At 42.0% G+C, this 17,584-nt stretch overlaps 1 protein-coding gene across 1 annotated transcript in view; it reads right to left on the minus strand.

Moving 5' to 3' along the window:
- The window catches only part of LOC122935391 (titin homolog), an 848,771-nt gene that overhangs the window by 414,229 nt on the left and 416,958 nt on the right, over nt 1-17,584 (minus strand). The window contains exons 35-39 of the mRNA XM_044291163.1: nt 1,552-1,596; nt 1,369-1,413; nt 1,163-1,210; nt 577-648; nt 369-416 (exon numbers count right to left, since the gene is read on the minus strand). Coding sequence (XP_044147098.1) covers nt 369-416; nt 577-648; nt 1,163-1,210; nt 1,369-1,413; nt 1,552-1,596 — 258 coding nt within the window. The remainder of the gene's footprint in view (nt 1-368; nt 417-576; nt 649-1,162; nt 1,211-1,368; nt 1,414-1,551; nt 1,597-17,584) is intronic.

A 17,584-nucleotide genomic window follows, 5' to 3' on the forward strand; every position in this document is an offset into this window, starting at 1 on the left:
AGGTGCTTAGAAAAGGAAACTTTGTGTAATTGCACCCATTACATGTCCTGCCATTGACAGTCAGCCACCATCCCTTTTGTTGCAAATCGTATACTCCATTTTGTCCAAAAATGTGCCCAATAATCAAGCAATAACTTGTTGCAGCAATTTAAATATAAATTGAAATGTAAATTGCTGTATAATACACATAATAAATATGAAGAATTTTATGTGCTCAAATAATTGTAATATCCAGTAACTTAAAATATTTTAAAAGTTTATGTACAGTATAATAATCTACTTATACAATATCATACTTTGGTAAGTAGTACAGAATGACATTTAGCCCATTCTATCAATAAAAGTTTATATACAGTATTTATTGTTACCTTCAATTATTTCTGTTAGCTGTGGCTCTATTGGCTTTAAAGGTTCTTCTAGAAAACAAAATATAATATTTTTAGTGAATTTTTAACAAGTAATCATATATTTTAATCATATTTTTGCACATACAACAAATACATAAAATGCCAAATTAAAAATATAGAGCAAATAGCAGTTACAATAATATACTGGGGATAAGATTATAGATTATACCTTCAATTATTTCTCTTGGCTTCGGTTCAAATTGCTTTGTGGGCTCTTTTGAAATATTTGTTTCTTCAAATTCTATGAAAAATAAATAGAAAATACATGAATTATCTATACCTATGACACCTCCAGCAAGGACACAATATGTATCCTGTTTATTGTCATCATATAGTGCAGGGCTGGCCAACCTGTGGCTCTCCAGCTGTTGTAAAACAACAACTCCCAACATGCCCAGTCTGCCTACAGCTATCAGCCTACAGCAGGGCATGGTGGGAGTTGTAGTTTTACAACAGCTGGAGAGCCGCAAGTTGGTCATCCCTGATATAGTGTATATAGTTGAGAAATAAAACCTAGACTAGAAAATGTTTTAGTTTTCCTGGCATCACGATAGTGGAATGGTAACCATTTTATCCAGTCTACCAGTGGATTCCAAAGTGCTTGTACAGCAGCACCAATAGCACTTCCAGTCTACTATATGTAAGTGACACATCTGGATCTCAACAAGAGCATGAACATCTGCTAGTGTCACCTATGGACTGTGGTGATTGTTACTGTGCAACAGTAAAAGTTTGTATATAGTACTTATTGTTACCTTCAATTATTTCTGTAGGCTGTGGCTCTATTGGCCTTGCAGGTTCTTCTAGAAAACAAAATATTATATTTTGAGTGCATTTTTAACAAGTAAACTTATTTGTTTATCATATTTTTGCATATAAAAATACATAAAATGCCAAATTAAAAATATAGAGCAAATAGTAGTTACAATAATTTACTGGGGATATAAATATAGATGAATACCTTTAATTGTTTCTCTTGGCTCCTGTTCATATTGCTTTGTGTGCTCTTTAAAAGAGAATGATATTAATTAAATTGTAAATGTGTTATTAAAGACTACAAGTAATTAGATTTTTGATACAGAAGAATTTTACGTACATCCTGTAAATTACAGTACCAAGGTTTAAAATTGGTTGAGAACATTACCTGGTTGGGGAGACACTATGACCTGCACTCTTATAATATGTTCCTCTGAAATCAATAGAAAAAATATGATTGTTTTCATTTACATTTTATTCTTTCATATGTATTGTTTGTTCAATTATATGTATCATCATTCCATTAGTACAAACAAGAGCAGAAGTACAAAATGGCCAATACTTTTTTTTTTGAATGATATATTCATGTGATCATGTGAAATGAAAAAAAATAATCACAGTGCTAAAAATCTAGTTCTGTAATAACATATTTGCCCTTTCTTATCCTTTAAAAAATGTACAGGATCTGAACTTCCTTGCAGGGGAGCAACCACTACCTCTTGGGATAGTCTCAGTATAGTTGGCAGATGACTCAATGGGGTCAGAGACTCTGGAAGAAGCACCAAAACATACCAAAACTACAATGTGAACAGTCTCTTGTACCGCTTATGATGTTTTTGTCAGAAGTTGACTGTAGGAAACTTGTCTGGATGGCTGAGATACAGGAACCACACCAGAATTACAGAAGCAGTTTGGGCAGTCTCCAAAATTGGAACTGAAGATAATGGCAACACACAATTTGAGACACTAGGGGAGCTAGTGGCTAGGTAGTGATGGCTGCCGAAACATGGCAGGCAGCACCCAAGACTGTAGCACAGATAGGTAGATACAAACTAGTCGAACTTAAACATGAACTAAAAAGCTTAACTGGGAGGCCAGGAGTACATAGGCATAATGGATACACAATGGGCACACAAAATGGACAATGCAAGAGAATCACTGAAGCAGGATTCTTCAACACCTTTGCTTGTCACAAGGGACCATAACCTTAGGCACTTTCTGCCTGGGCGGAGTGCCTTATATACCCAGGAATGGCCATTGACTGGGGAAGGTTTTGCAGATGTGTGCAAAACCTTTAACCCTTTAAGAGGCAACAATAGAGACAGCAGCCTGTACGGACGCTGAGCAGCATAGTGAGTAGCATGGCAGGGGTGGGCACAGACTGCTTACTTAATATTGACATACTATATCCCAAAATAAGTAGTGTGAGATGAGCAGTTTTGAAAAATAATAATAATAATGATACTATATTAAAAGTTATTTATGGCTTTCCAGTAGTTGTGATGTGATTTGCAGCCTGTGGAGGTTTTTGATAGTATGTAACTATATGGTATTAAATTGCTATCATTAGACATTGATGTCTTTTAACAAAAATACTGGAAAGTCAAAGGGGCTATCCCATGACTAATGTAAAAAATGAGAATAAGACATCATATAGTACATGACAATCTCTATCTAACAAAGCTAGAACCAGCCCTGCTCCCGTCCTCACATGGGTGCATAGGTCTCCCCATTCATTGCTCTGGTAGATTTATATCAAGCTGAGAGCTCAAGGGGAGTGTCTGCTGTAGCTAAGGGGGCATGTCCATTCGGCTGCAGCTCTCTCCCTATCGGAGCTCAAGCGGAAGTTGAAGGATGAAACGGAGCATGTGCAGCCATTTCAGTGAGTTGGCGAAATAAATAAGAAAAATACAGATCCATTTTATTGAATAACTCAGTGGCTATGCAATTATTTTTTATTATATTCAACTACAAAAGTATTCATATCCAGGTGCTGGTTTTAAAACTGTAGAATATTTTTCATTGGACAGCGAGCACCATGGCAGGCAGGTCTGCACTGTTTCAAACAGCAGGTACCCATGACTAATGACTGTGATAGGCAATAATTCTGATTGGGGTCATTTAAGCCTTAAGATGCTGTGACCAATTGTGATCACTGCACCTAAAGGCAAAAAAAAACTGCACTTCTGGACTTCTCACCGGCATTCCCTGTGGCCAATGTGGATGCTGAAGAGACCAAGGGTATTGGAGCTGCAATTCTTATTTTCGCCAGCAGGTGAACATAAGAAATGAGCAATTCAGCTAATATTGTGCTTTTCTATGAAACATGGTAATATTGAATAAAAAAAATAATTGTAGCCTCAAACAGTGGCTACAAAAGCATAAAAAATTTTGAAAATATATAAAAATGTAAATAACCCCCATTTCCATAAAATAACAAAAAATATAAACATGATGCTCATCACCTTTTCCAAAAACACCCATACTATTAAAATATAAAAAATATTTTTCCAGTACGGCAAATGGCGTAATGGAAAAAAAGGGTCAAAATGACTGATTTTCCATTTTTTTTATTGTTTCTCTTACCCCAAAAATGGGATTTGGATATTTTTTTCTCGTTTCCCACTTATGAATAAGCCTTCATAATGAAAAAACCTCTGGTATCCAAGGGGTTAATATAGCTACTACTGTTTATATTGGGTGTTACTTTGGATATAATGAATACTTACCTCAAGTAGAGGAATTCTCTGTTAGTGCACCCATGACAGCATATTCCAAGTGATCTAACAATATCACTGGATTTATAATCTTAAAGTCTGTAGACACAGAGCTCTTGTTACCATAAGGACTCGTGGACAGTATCATATTAGGGCTCTGGACAATATGAATATCTTCATAATATGTTTCTGTACAGAGCCATCATATGACCGGATGGAGCCATACTATGGAGCCATGTGCCACCATTCATGCAAGTAAATGATTCATGCCATGTGCATTCTTCTTCTTCTTCTAGTTTGTGACTATGAGCCAGAGATTAGAGTAGTGAAGTGGGGTACGCAGACTCAAAATTGAGAACTGCAATATTGTATGTTGTGAAGTTTTGCTTGCAGGTTTTGTTTCCAGGGCCCTTCTGCAATTGTGGCATCTTCCCTCATTTTTTTTCCCCCTCATTTAACAAACCAATCTTATTGTAACACTTAAAATCACCAAAAATAAATTCTTCTTATTTAACCTTTTTCAGCTTTTTTATATTTTTAGAAATGTACTATAAGGCTTACATAAATGACTGAAAGCAAGTTTGTCAATTCTTCATACTAAACAGCCCTACGGCATAATTTACTGTGACCTTAACATTGACATGTCAGAAACAATAGCTATCACGGTCATCACGCTGCTCGATGAACAACCAAGATAACTAATTAAATAAATATATATAAAACCCACATCTGTTTAAAGACAAACACAGATTCCTTCTGCCAAATATCCATCGCTAAACATTTACACTGCCAGGTCTCATTAGTGGTGGCGCAGTAGGAAGTATGAATCTCTAATGAAGGTGTTTCATAAAAGAAGAACCAACACTGTTTCCAAGATTGTCCCATGCATCCTCCATACTTTAGAACTACTAATATAAACCAGTTTGACTTTGGGCCCAACTTCAAATCCTTAAAAAGAAACTAGAAAGCCCACCTCTTTGGTAAAGCCTACAACCTAGAATAACTCTACTGTCACTAAACTATATTCAGCTTCTAGCCTCGCCTACTGTCTCTCTCTGTTGAAGACATTGTTTAGCGGGTCCTCGCTCTCTCTGTGCCAGTCTGCCACTCAGTTATTTTATACTTGTACTTGATTTTTATCTTTCGTTTTTCAGTAAAAAATTTGTGGCGAATTAAGTAAAGAAATGGCTATTTCCTGGCTGTTGAGAGCCTTTATAGTGGTGTAGAACACTGTGCCTTGCAGTAACATGCATAGGGAGTCTGCTTTGGTAGTGAAATAATACTGTGAGTACGTATGACATGCAGATGACAGGTATCACTCTTAGAATCATTGCACACTTCACATATTTGGGCAGTCATGGGGCCAAAACTGACCTAATATATCAAGTATGAACTCAGCCTTACAGGTCGATGTTAGCGCCAAGAAGAAGCACACTCCTTTTACACCGTCGCCAGCTGATTCTACAAACCAGATTCCAAAAAAGTTGGGACACTAAACAAATTGTGAATAAAAACTGAATGCAATGATGTGGAGATGGAAAATGTCAATATTTTATTTGTAATAGAACATAGATGACAGATCAAACGTTTAATCCGAGTAAATGTATCATTTTAAAGGAAAAATATGTTGATTCAAATTTTCACGGTGTCAACAAATCCCAAAAAAGTTGGGACAAGTAGCAATAAGAGGCTGGAAAAAGTAAATTTGAGCATAACGAAGAGCTGGAAGACCAATTAACACTAATTAGGTCAATTGGCAACATGATTGAGTATAAAAAGAGCTTCTCAGAGTGGCAGTGTCTCTCAGAAGCCAAGATGGGTAGAGGATCACCAATTCCCAGAATGTTGCGCAGAAAGATAGTGGACCAATATCAGAAAGGTGTTACCCAGTGAAAAATTGTAAAGACTTTGCATCTATCATCGTCAACTGTGCATAACATCATCCGAAGATTCAGAGAATCTGGAACAATCTCTGTGCCTAAGGGTCAAGGCCGTAAAACCATACTGGATGCCCATGATCTCCGGGCCCTTAAACGACACTGCACCACAAACAGGATCATTTAAAATGGAGTGTGGCAAAATGGAAGACTGTTCTGTGGTCAGACGAGTCACGATTCGAAATTCTTTTTGGAAATCTGGGACGCCATGTTATCCGGACCAAAGAGGACAAGGACAACCCAAGTTGTTATCAACGCTCAGTTCAGAAGACTGCATCTCTGATGGTATGGGGTTGCATTAGTGCGTGTGGCATGGGCAGCTTGCATGTCTGGAAAGGCACCATCAATGCATAAAAATATATTCAGGTTCTAGAACAACATATGCTCCCATCCGGACGTCATCTCTTTCAGGGAAGACCCTGCATTTTTCAACAAGATAATGCCAGACCACATTCTGCATCAATCACAATATCATGGCTGCGTAGGAGAAGGATCCGGGTACTGAAATGGCCAGTCTGCAGTCCAGATCTTTCACCTATAAAGAACATTTGGCGCATCATAAAGAGGAAGGTGCAACAAAGAAGGCCCAAGACGATTGAACAGTTAGAGGCCTGTATTAGACAAGAGACAAGAATGGGAGAGCATTCCTATTTCTAAACTTGAGAAACTGGTCTCCTCGGTCCCCAGACGTCTGTTGAGTGTTGTAAGAAGAAGGGGAAATGCCACAAAGTGGTGAAAATGGCCTTGTCCCAACTTTTTGGGGATTTGTTGACACCATGAAATTCTGATTCAACATATTTTTTCCTTAAAATGGTACATTTTCTCAGTTTAAACTTTTGTTCCGTGATTTATGTTCTATTCTGAATAAAATATTAGAAGTTGGCACCTCCACATCATTGCATTCAGTTTTTATTCACGATTTGTATAGTGTCCCAAATTTTTGGGAATCCGGTTTGTACATTGATGTCAAAAGAACCTGATCTATTTAATGCGTATACAAGTAGAGCCCCCCTGATATAGTGGAAACAGTGTCAGTAGTAAGTTTGTGTTGACATCACTGATTAATTTGGCTTTCCTCTGATCCGTAAGAACAATAACCCACAAAATAAATGATCCTGTCTGTGGAGCATCCGCCTTCACTCGGTCAGCATTTTCTCAATAATCCATCAGTATTGCTAAAGCCAAAAAACAACACAGGAGTGTATGTAAAACAGAGATGACACATACATGGAATATTTGCATGTCTTCTGTGTTTTGTACCAACTCCTGCTTTTGGCTACCAAATCATAAGCCAATTCTGATGGGACCATACAGGCCTTACAGCTGATACACAGACAGGATCTGTTTTACATCTCATTTTCCCTTCCTTCTGACAGATCAGAAGAAAGGTTAAATAAATGAAGATGTCAGCCAGGACGAAAGCCAAAATAGTGGACCAGTCATGAAGTGGGGAGGGTGGGAACAGCATTAGAAGTCCACAGAGTGGACCTATGACATGGTGGTGAGGTGGAAGCAGCATGAGAACACCACAGAGTGGACCTATGACATGGTGGTGAGGTGTAAGCAGCATGAGGAGACCATAGAGTGGACCTATGACATAGTGGTGAGGTGGAAGCAGCATGAGGAGACCACAGAGTGGCAAGGTGACATAGTGTGGAGATTGCAGCAGCATGAGGACCACACATAGTCGCAATGTGACATAGTGTGTAGATGGCAGCAGCGTGAGGACAAAATAGAGTGGCAAGGTGACATAGTGTTGAGATGGCAGCAGCAGCAGGAGGACATCACAGAGTGGCAAGGTGACAGTGTGGAGATGGCAGCAGCAGGGGGAGACCACAGAGTGGCAAGGTGACAGTGTGGAGATGCACGAACAAAGGATAAACTGAGACTAGACGGGTATAGTAGAAAAAATGTACATATACTTTATTAAAAAATACATAAAAAATACATAATTAATCGGGGGATATATCACATCAAATAAAAAGGTGGACTACACCTGAGGGGACATAACATGATTACATACAAAGAAGGGGGCAATTAGGTCAACATTCAGCTATACCTCAGCTAAGGTTCACAAGTAGCTAGAAAAAGTGCAAGAGCATATCTCGAAGCTTATAACATATACATAAATATATAGTGTAACAGTCACGTACACACAGAGGGGGAGGGAAGTGACCACTGCGCTCCACCCTTACCCCTGGCCCTGCCTACTTGCCTCGCAAGTCCTAATAACAGGGGGCAACTGGACGGCAATCCCTAGCTTGAACTAAGTGCAGGGATGACAGACAAACAAACAACAGAACGTGAACGGACCGAGTCAATACCAGGAAAGCTACAAAGTACAAATGGAGCAAGCAGAGAATAGTCAGGAGAAGCCGGGGTCATATATACCAGGAGAGTTGTGAAGTACCAAAGGAGTAAGCAGAGGATCGTCAGGAGGAGGCCGGGGTCAGAATATAAGGAGAACAGCAAAGTACACAAGCAGGCTGCAGGCAGGCAGAGGATCGTCAGGAAACAGCAGGAGGTAAGTACGCCAGGAAATACAACATCACAGGTGGAACCTAAATTAACAGGCAACCTGTGGCCAGCAGGCTGCCTGTATTTATAGTGGGGAGTGAGGGTCATGTGATGTTGCCAGCGTCACATGACCGACAGACCAACCAGTCGAGCACCGAGTGATCAGCTCGGCGATCAAGGCAGACTTAAGAGCAGGGAACCTCCCAGCTAGCAAAGCCGCCCTGGGAACAAGGTCAAGCACAGATCCTCGCTCCCGAAGCTAAGCAGCAGGTCTGCGGCTAATGGGAGACTGAGTGCACCTTCGAACCCTGTTACATATAGGACCTGTTTCACATACAGAGAGGTTCTCTACATATATCACAAATATCCACAATTGATGCTGATATATACACATGTATCTCCACTGCCAGTGCATCAAATTAAGACATACATGTGTATAGCGCACAGACCCAACCCCACGTGGGAAGAGGAACTAGTGCCTTAAACTCAGCAAAAAAGTGCAAGTGTGCATATTGTCATCTATTATAAAGAGTAGAAACAGAGTCACATCCTAGCTGAAACGCGCGTCGGGGTATGTGGCTCTCCTGAGTTTGGACTGTCTTTATCATATGGGTATGTAATGTTACAGTGTGAGGTTCCTCTTTGCTTTGTTAGTTAATAGTTCTGCAGCATGATTCAGTTATGTCTTTTTTAGTGCAGGAATCGATCTCTGTGGTTGTTTCTGATACTTTGATTGTATCTATCTAGATATAGTCACTTAGTTGATTGATTTCTAGGGTGCATATATTTGTATGTGCGTGTCCTTGCATTGCTCCACTTTTGGGGCACTAGTATTTATTTACATCTGCCCCTGAGGCAACATGCACATGCACGTTCATGCATCCTTATGTGACTCTGTTTCTACTCATTATAATAGATGACAATATGCACACTTGCATTTTTTTGTTGAGTTTAAGGCACTAGTCCCTCTTCCCACGTGGGGTTGGGTCTGTGCGCTATACACATGTATGTCCTAATTTGATGCACTGGCAGTGGAGATACATGTGTATATATCAGCATCAATTGTGGATATTTGTGATATATGTAGAGAACCTCTCTGTATGTGAAACAGGTAATGTGTGTATATATATATATATATATATATATATATATATATATACAGTACAGACCAAAAGTTTGGACACACCTTCTCATTCAAAGAGTTTTCTTTATTTTCATAACTAAGAAAATTGTAAATTCACACTGAAGGCATCAAAACTATGAATTAACACATGTGGAATTATATACATAACAAAAAAGTGTGAAACAACTGAAAATATGTCATATTCTAGGTTCTTCAAAGTAGCCACCTTTTGCTTTGATTACTGCTTTGCACACTCTTGGCATTCTCTTGATGAGTTTCAAGAGGTAGTCACCTGAAATGGTTTTCACTTCACAGGTGTGCCCTGTCAGGTTTAATAAGTGTGATTTCTTGCCTTATAAATGGGGTTGGGACCATCAGTTGCGTTGTGGAGAAGTCAGGTGGATACACAGCTGATAGACTGTTAGAATTTGAATTATGGCAAGAAAAAAGCAGCTAAGTAAAGAAAAACGAGTGGCCATCATTACTTTAAGAAATAAAGGTCAGTCAGTCCGAAAAATTGGGAAAACTTTGAAAGTGTCCCCAAGTGCAGTCACAAAAACCATCAAGCGCTACAAAGAAACTGGCTCACATGCGGACCACCCCAGGAAAAGAAGACCAAGAGTCACCTCTGCTTCGGAGGATAAGTTCATCCGAGTCACCAGCCTCAGAAATCGCAGGTTAACAGCAGCTCAGATTAGAGACCAGGTCAATGCCACACAGAGTTCTAGCAGCAGACACATCTCTAGAACAACTGTTAAGAGGAGACTGTGTGAATCAGGTCTTCATGGTAGAATATCTGCTAGGAAACCACTGCTAAGGACAAGCAACAAGCAGAAGAGACTTGTTTGGGCTAAAGAACACAAGGAATGGACATTAGACCAGTGGAAATCTGTGCTTTGGTCTGATGAGTCCAAATTTGAGATCTTTGGTTTCAACCACCGTGTCTTTGTGCGACTCAGAAAAGGTGAACGGATGGACTCTACATGCCTGGTTCCCACCGTGAAGCATGGAGGAGGGGGTGTGATGGTGTGGGGGTGCTTTGCTGGTGACACTGTTGGGGATTTATTCAAAATTGAAGGCATACTGAACCAGCATGTCTACCACAGCATCTTGCAGCGGAATGCTATTCCATCCGGTTTGCGTTTAGTTGGACCATCATTTATTTTTCAACAGGACAATGACCCCAAACACACCTCCAGGCTGTGTAAGGGCTACTTGACCATGCAGGAGAGTGATGGGGTGCTGCGCCAGAAGACCTGGCCTCCACAGTCACCGGACCTGAACCCAATCGAGATGGTTTGGGGTGAGCTGGACCACAGAGTGAAGGCAAAAGGGCCAACAAGTGCTAAGCATCTCTGGGAACTCCTTCAAGACTGTTGGAAGACCATTTCAGGTGACTACCTCTTGAAGCTCATCAAGAGAACGCCAAGAGTGTGCAAAGCAGTAATCAAAGCAAAAGGTGGCTACTTTGAAGAACCTAGAATATTTTCAGTTGTTTCACACTTTTTTCCCACATGTGTTAATTCATAGTTTTGATGCCTTCAGTGTGAATCTACAATTTTCTTAGTCATGAAAATAAAGAAAATTCTTTGAATGAGAAGGTGTGTCCAAACTTTTGGTCTGTACTGTATATATATGTTACAAGCTTTGAGATATGCACTTGCACTTTTTCTAGCTACTTGTTGCGTGTTGACCTCATTGCCCCCTTCTTTGTATGTAATCATGTTATGTCCCTTCAGGTGTAGTCCACCTTTTTATCTGATGTGATATATCACCCAATTAATTATGGATTTTGTATGTAATGTTTAATAAAGTATATGTACATTTTGTCTACTATACCCGTCTAGTCTCAGTTTATCCTTTGTTCGTGTATGCTTATGTACACTAAGTGGGTATCTCACTATATAGGGTACTTCCCATCACATAGGATCACTATAAGTGAATGCAAATCTATGTGTTTTCTGTGACTGTTGTTTTCTAATTATAGTGTGGAGATGGCAGCGGCTGGAGGAGACCACAGAGTGGCAAGGTGAAATAGTGTGGATATGGCAGCAGCATGAGGAGGCCACAGAGTGGCAAGGTGACATAATGTGGAGATGGCAGTAATAGAAGCAGCATCAGAAGGATACTGCAGAGTGCAAAGGTGACATAGTCTGGAGATGGCAGCAGCAGCTGCATCATGAGTCCACAAAGTGACCCAGTAGCAGAGTGGGGCGGTGGGTGGCAATACAAGTACCCGCTGAAAAAGGTGGGTGAAATAAGGAGCACGTGGCATCAGATGTGTGGCATCAGGCAGGTTGCAGCATCAAAATAGTAGCTGAGGCAGGGGCAATATTTGAATTCGAATATTTGGGCGAATAGTCATCATATATTCGCTAATTCGTGATATCAAGTCATTATTTTCCTAATTGTGAAAATTCGAAATTCGGAAAATTTGCGATATGATTATTCGCGATCAACGCTACTCCTAAAGTCAAAGATCTTGCAGCATTCTCACTGGCCCACAAACAAAAAGCAGTGAGAGTTCATGGGTATTGATGGGAAAAAAATCTAGAATATTCACATTTACGAAGATATAGCACTATAGTATATATTTGCGAATTCTCGAAGTGCCAATATTCGAGATGCAAATTTGTGATTAGAATATTCGCGATCAACACTAGTAATAAGAAGAAACCGGTCTCTTGTATCAAAGTGTTTGTGTGGCACCATGGATGATCTAGTCTGATACATCAGGAATTGGTGGTTGGAAATTCTTGCTGATCCACGCCTGATTCATCTTGACAAACGTTAGTCTCTCCACATTTCTGGTAGACAGGCGAGTTCTTCTTGGGGTATCTATGGCCCCCCCGCTGCACTAAACACCCACTCTGATGCCACACTACTGGCCAGGTAGGACAGCTTTCCCAGGGCAAACTCTGCTAGTTGTGGCCACAAATCCAGTTTGGATACCCAGTAGTCCATCGGATATTCAATGTGGGGTGGCAGGGTGCTGTCAAAGTATGCCATCATCTGCTGGTTCAGGTCCTGCTCCAGGTCTACCTGCTGCTGGTGAGTAAATTCTTCACTATGAATAAAGCTACTCATCAGCAACTGTAGACTTAGGCTGCTGCTGATGTAGCTGGTACTGCTCCTACCACCCCTCCCCTCCCCAGCAGACATGGCAGTGGAAAGTGAGGGCAGAGGGCCCCCCGGTCAGACCTACGAGAGGATGAATGATGGTGCATATAGGCAGCGGCTAACTGACTATATAGGATGTCTCTGTAGTAATTCAGTTTGTCCTCCCTCTCAGTGGATGTAAAAAAGGCCCCCATTATTGACCAGTAGCGAGGGTAAAACAAGGTGGAGAGCCAGAAGTCATCCCTCTGCCGAATGGTGACAATTTGGCTGTCACTAAGGAAGCAAGAGAGCATGCATCGTGCCATTTGTGCAAGTGACTCGGAGGGACTCCCTGCCTCCATCTCCACTGCATACTGCCACGGTGTGTCCGGGTCCTCTGTCTCATTTTCCTAATCGCCCTGTAGCTCCTCTGGCTGCTCCTGCTCCTCCTGTCCTGTCAGCTGAGTAGAAAAAACACCCATTTGGCTGCACATTGCCTATGCTCCACTGTCCTCCTCCCCCTCCTCCTCCTCTTCCAGTTCAGCCTCCAAAGGGCTCATGTGGCCATGAGATCAATGCGCCACGTCTCCTGCACCCTGACCAGCCATTGTTACCAGCATCTGTTCCCGTAGTCCTGGCGACTGACAAATAACGTGGCGTCCTTAAAGGGCCTGAGCAAACGGTAGGTGTCACGCATGAACTGCCACTGGCTGACATCGAAGTTACACAGTGGAGTACTCCTATCCACTTGCATCATCAAGAAATCGTTGATGGCCTTTCTCTGTTCATATAGTTGGTCCAACATATGGAGGGTTTAATTCCAACGGGTGGAAACATCACATATTAGCCTATGTTGGGGGATGCCGTTCTGCCGCTGCAGCTCAAGGAGGGTGTGCTTTGTGCTCTACGAGTGGCTGAAGTGAATGCAAAGTTTTCTGCCCATTGTTAGGATGCCTTGCAGATGGGTGAAAGACTTCAGGAACCGTTTGACAACCAGATTGAACACGTGTACCATGCAGGGCACATAGCTCAGCCTTCCTTGATGCAACACTGACACCATGTTCTTCCTGTTGTCAGTCAGCATGGTTCTGATTTTGAGTTGTTGCGGAGAAAGCCAGAATTCGATTTCTTGATGCATCACACAGAGCAGTTCCTCCCCTGTGTGACTCCGTTCACCAAGGCAAACCAGGTGCAGAACAGCGTGGCACCGCTGAGCCCTGCACATGTGGAATGCTGGAGGGGCACTATGACTGCAGTGGAGGCTGAGGATATGGTGAAGGATGAGGAGGCAGAGGCAGACATTGTCACAGGACCAATGGTGTGACAACGTGGAGGCGGAAGCGGCGTTACCTGGCCAAGATGCTGGTGTGGCTGTGCAGGTACCACATTCTCCCAGGGGGCCATAAAGGACATGACTGTAGTTACATCTCCCCATGTTGGCACTGCCGTGCACTTTGGCAGTCACTGACAGGCTCAAAGACTGTCCCACCTTCTGTTCTACATATGTGTGCAGGGCTGGTACTGCCTTTTTGGCAAAGAAATGACTGCTTGGGACTCTCTACCTCTGCTTGGCACAAGCCATCATTTTCTGAAAGGTGCAAAGTCCACCACTTAAAAAAGGAGCGACTGAAGCACCAGCAACGTGGACAGGAGCACATTCAGCTTCTGCGCCGTTGGATGCCTGCATGCATACTGTTGTCTCTTGGCAATTGCTTCGGTGACCGATTGCTGATGGAATGACTGACAAGGAGTAGGAGCAGAAGCATCTGGGCCAGCAGAAGATGGGATTGACAAACAGCTCTGTATGGCTGAAGTGGTGGAGCCTTGACTGGCTGAAACTGGGTGCATGCCATTGTGTGATGTAGTGGTAGCTGCAGCAGGCCAGACCACCACATCGGAGCCACGGTTCTCCCAGGCCATTTTATGGTGACACTGCATTTATTGACGCAGGGCCATGGTGCCAACATTGGCACCCTGCCAACGCTTCACCTTCTGCCAACATATTCTACATATGTTGACCTCCTCCTCTTCAAAAGAAACTGCCACACCACCGAGTACCTGATTTTCCCCCCAACACTACTCGCTGGCTGACTGCTACCACCACAGCTTCCGTGAACCCGTGCACCACTCCTTTCTGGGCAGGTAGGCTGCTGCAAAGCGGGTGGTCTACCCCAAGCACGTTCGGCTCCTGACCTCCCACTGCTGCCATCCTGCTGACTCCCAGCCATGCTAGTGACTTGCTGGCTCAGCAGCTGCCTGAAGAGAAAGCTGCCACTCTCTTCTCCTGATAATGATGAAGCCCCTTCTTCACCCGGGTCCCAAGTGCGATCGGCTTCATCATTATCGAGGAGTTTCTGCACATCACTGATGTCCTCAACGGTCTTTGGGTCACTAACTACTCGCAACACAAGCTCCCGTGCCACTCTCCTCATCACTACATGCCTGCCTAGCGGAGGAAGAGGCAGATGTCTCCTCCACATCTTGGCTGGGCAGTAGCTGCTGACTGTCTTCTAGTAGCTCATCCTCGCTGAAAAGTAATGTAGAGCCCACTGCATGTAGTACTTCTTGTGGTGATGGAACAGAAAAGGCCAGAGGCAGGTTGAGGACAGGTAAGGGCACAGGGCCTGCTCCCGGGCTATACAAACTAAGGGTTGTGTCTGATGTGATAAACCCACCGACTGTTGGCTGGGGGTGTCTGATGTCACTTGGGATGACGTGGATGACAGAGTTAACCAATTAATAACTGCAGGGTTGCTGGTCAAGACACAACCACTAGATGACACCGGGAGCTCAGGCCTCTGCGACTACTGCTGCCACGACCCATTACTCTGCTGCGACCTCTGCTTGTGCCAGAAATATTCAGGCCTCTGCCACTTCTCTGCCTGACATACTTGTAGCTGAACTAAACCAATGTAACATAAATTAAAACACCCATAAAAGCGACAAATATATTTTTCTTTTTGTACTGAAATAGGCCACTAAACGCTTTCACCGCAATTAACTGCGGAAATACACAGAGAATATACTTTTCTTGTTGTTTTAAAATACGACCCTATCCGCTTTGACCAGAAAAAAAGTAAAGATTGAAGTGCATATATATATTTCTTGAAGTTCTGAAATACGCCCATATACGCTTTCACCAGAAATCACTGCAGCAGTGCACTGAGAATATATATTTCTTGTTGGACTGAATTAGGCCACTATATGCTTTGACCAGAAAAAAATTGAAAAGTGAAGTACTTATATATATTTCTTGCAGTACTGAAATACGCCACTATACGCTTTCACCAGAAAAAAACTGCAGCAGTGCACTGAGAATATATATTTCTTGTTGGACTGAATTAGGCCACTCTACGCTTTGACTGCAAAAAAATTAAAAAGTGAAGTGGTTATATATATTTCTTGTTGGACTGAAATAAGCCACTATAAACTTTAACCAGAAAACAATTAAATAGTGAAATGTGTATATATTTTTCTGGTAGTACTGAAATACGCCCCTATACACTTTCCCTAGAAATAACTGCAACAGTGCAGTGCATATATATATATATATATATATATATATATTTTTTTTTTTTTTTACTGAAATATGCCCCTATACGCTTTCACAACAACAAAAATACAACAATGCAGTGTGTATATAGTTGTCTTTTTTTTTACAGAAAAGCGCCCCTATATGCTTTCAACAGAAATAACTGCAACAGAGCAGTGCATATATATTTTTCTTTTGTTTACAGAAATATGCCCTGTGGAAATGTGAACAGTGCTGGAAGGTGTGTTGTCCCACTTCAGGTGTCTCAGATATGTGAGACAGATAAAATCCAGAGAGTGGCAGTAGTCTCAGCAAAGCATAGTTTGCTGAGACATTTTTGTATACATTTTCTGGGCTGGATTTTACTTGGACTGGTGGCTAGGCTTGGTAAAGGGAGTTCACAGTCCACACCCTTCCAGTATGGGTTTTCCTTTCTACCTGAGGTGATCGCAGGTGAGGCCTGCTGTAATCAGGCTTGCATAAAGCGCCTCAGAGTAGGTCAGTCTGGGGGGGAGAGCAAGACTGTTTTGTGAAGGAGAGGCTCTGTGTGTGGTCTCAGTCAGGAGGACTGAGGGGCCACAAGACTTTGAATAGCCTGAGGTTTGGAGGACCTAGCGACACCTAAAGAACGAGGGTTGCATGCCCAGCGTCTGGAGAACTACTGGGCCACACTCCCCCAAAAGGTACTGGAGTTGCCACAGCCTTGAGGCTGCAGTATTGATGTTGGCTGAGGAAAGCCGCATATGTTGTCCATGTGTGAACTGAGCTCTATGAGTGAGGTAGGGACGTATTGTGTTTAGGTCGCGCCTTGACGGGCAGGAGTTTATTTGTGTTTTAAGTGTTGGCGGTGCGGGAACCTCACCCCACCCAGTGATGTATAACTGGACTATCCTTTATAAGAAGACTGCCAAAATAAGTGCACAGTTTGGACATGAAAATCCGTTGTCTGGTGAGATATCTGTGAGTGTGATCCCCTGAAAAGAGACGATCCCTTACAGCCCCTATATGCTTTCACCAGAAATCACTGCAGCAGTGCACTGAGAATATATAGTTCTTGTTGGACTGAATTAGGCCACTATACACTTTTACCAGAATTTTTTTGCTTATATATTTTTATATATTTCTTGCAATACTAAAAGAACTTACTGAAATACGCCCCTATGTGCTTTCACAAGAACAAAAATGCAACAGTGCAGTGCGTATTTATTTTTCTTATTCTACTTAAATGCGCCCCTATACGCTTTCACCAGAATTAACTGCAGAAATGCACTGAGAATATATTTTTCTTCTTTTTCTTTAATACTCCCCTATATGTTTTCACCAGAAATAACTACATCAGTGCAGTGCGTATATATTTTTATTTTTTTACTGTAATACGCCTCTATATGCTTTGACCAGAAATAACTGCAATAGTGCAGTGCCTATATACTATTCTTGTTGTACTGTAATACGCCCCATCCGCTTTCAACAGAAATAACTGCAGAAGTGAAATGCGT

Source organism: Bufo gargarizans, chromosome 4 (assembly GCF_014858855.1).
Source record: "Bufo gargarizans isolate SCDJY-AF-19 chromosome 4, ASM1485885v1, whole genome shotgun sequence".
NCBI lineage: Eukaryota > Metazoa > Chordata > Amphibia > Anura > Bufonidae > Bufo > Bufo gargarizans.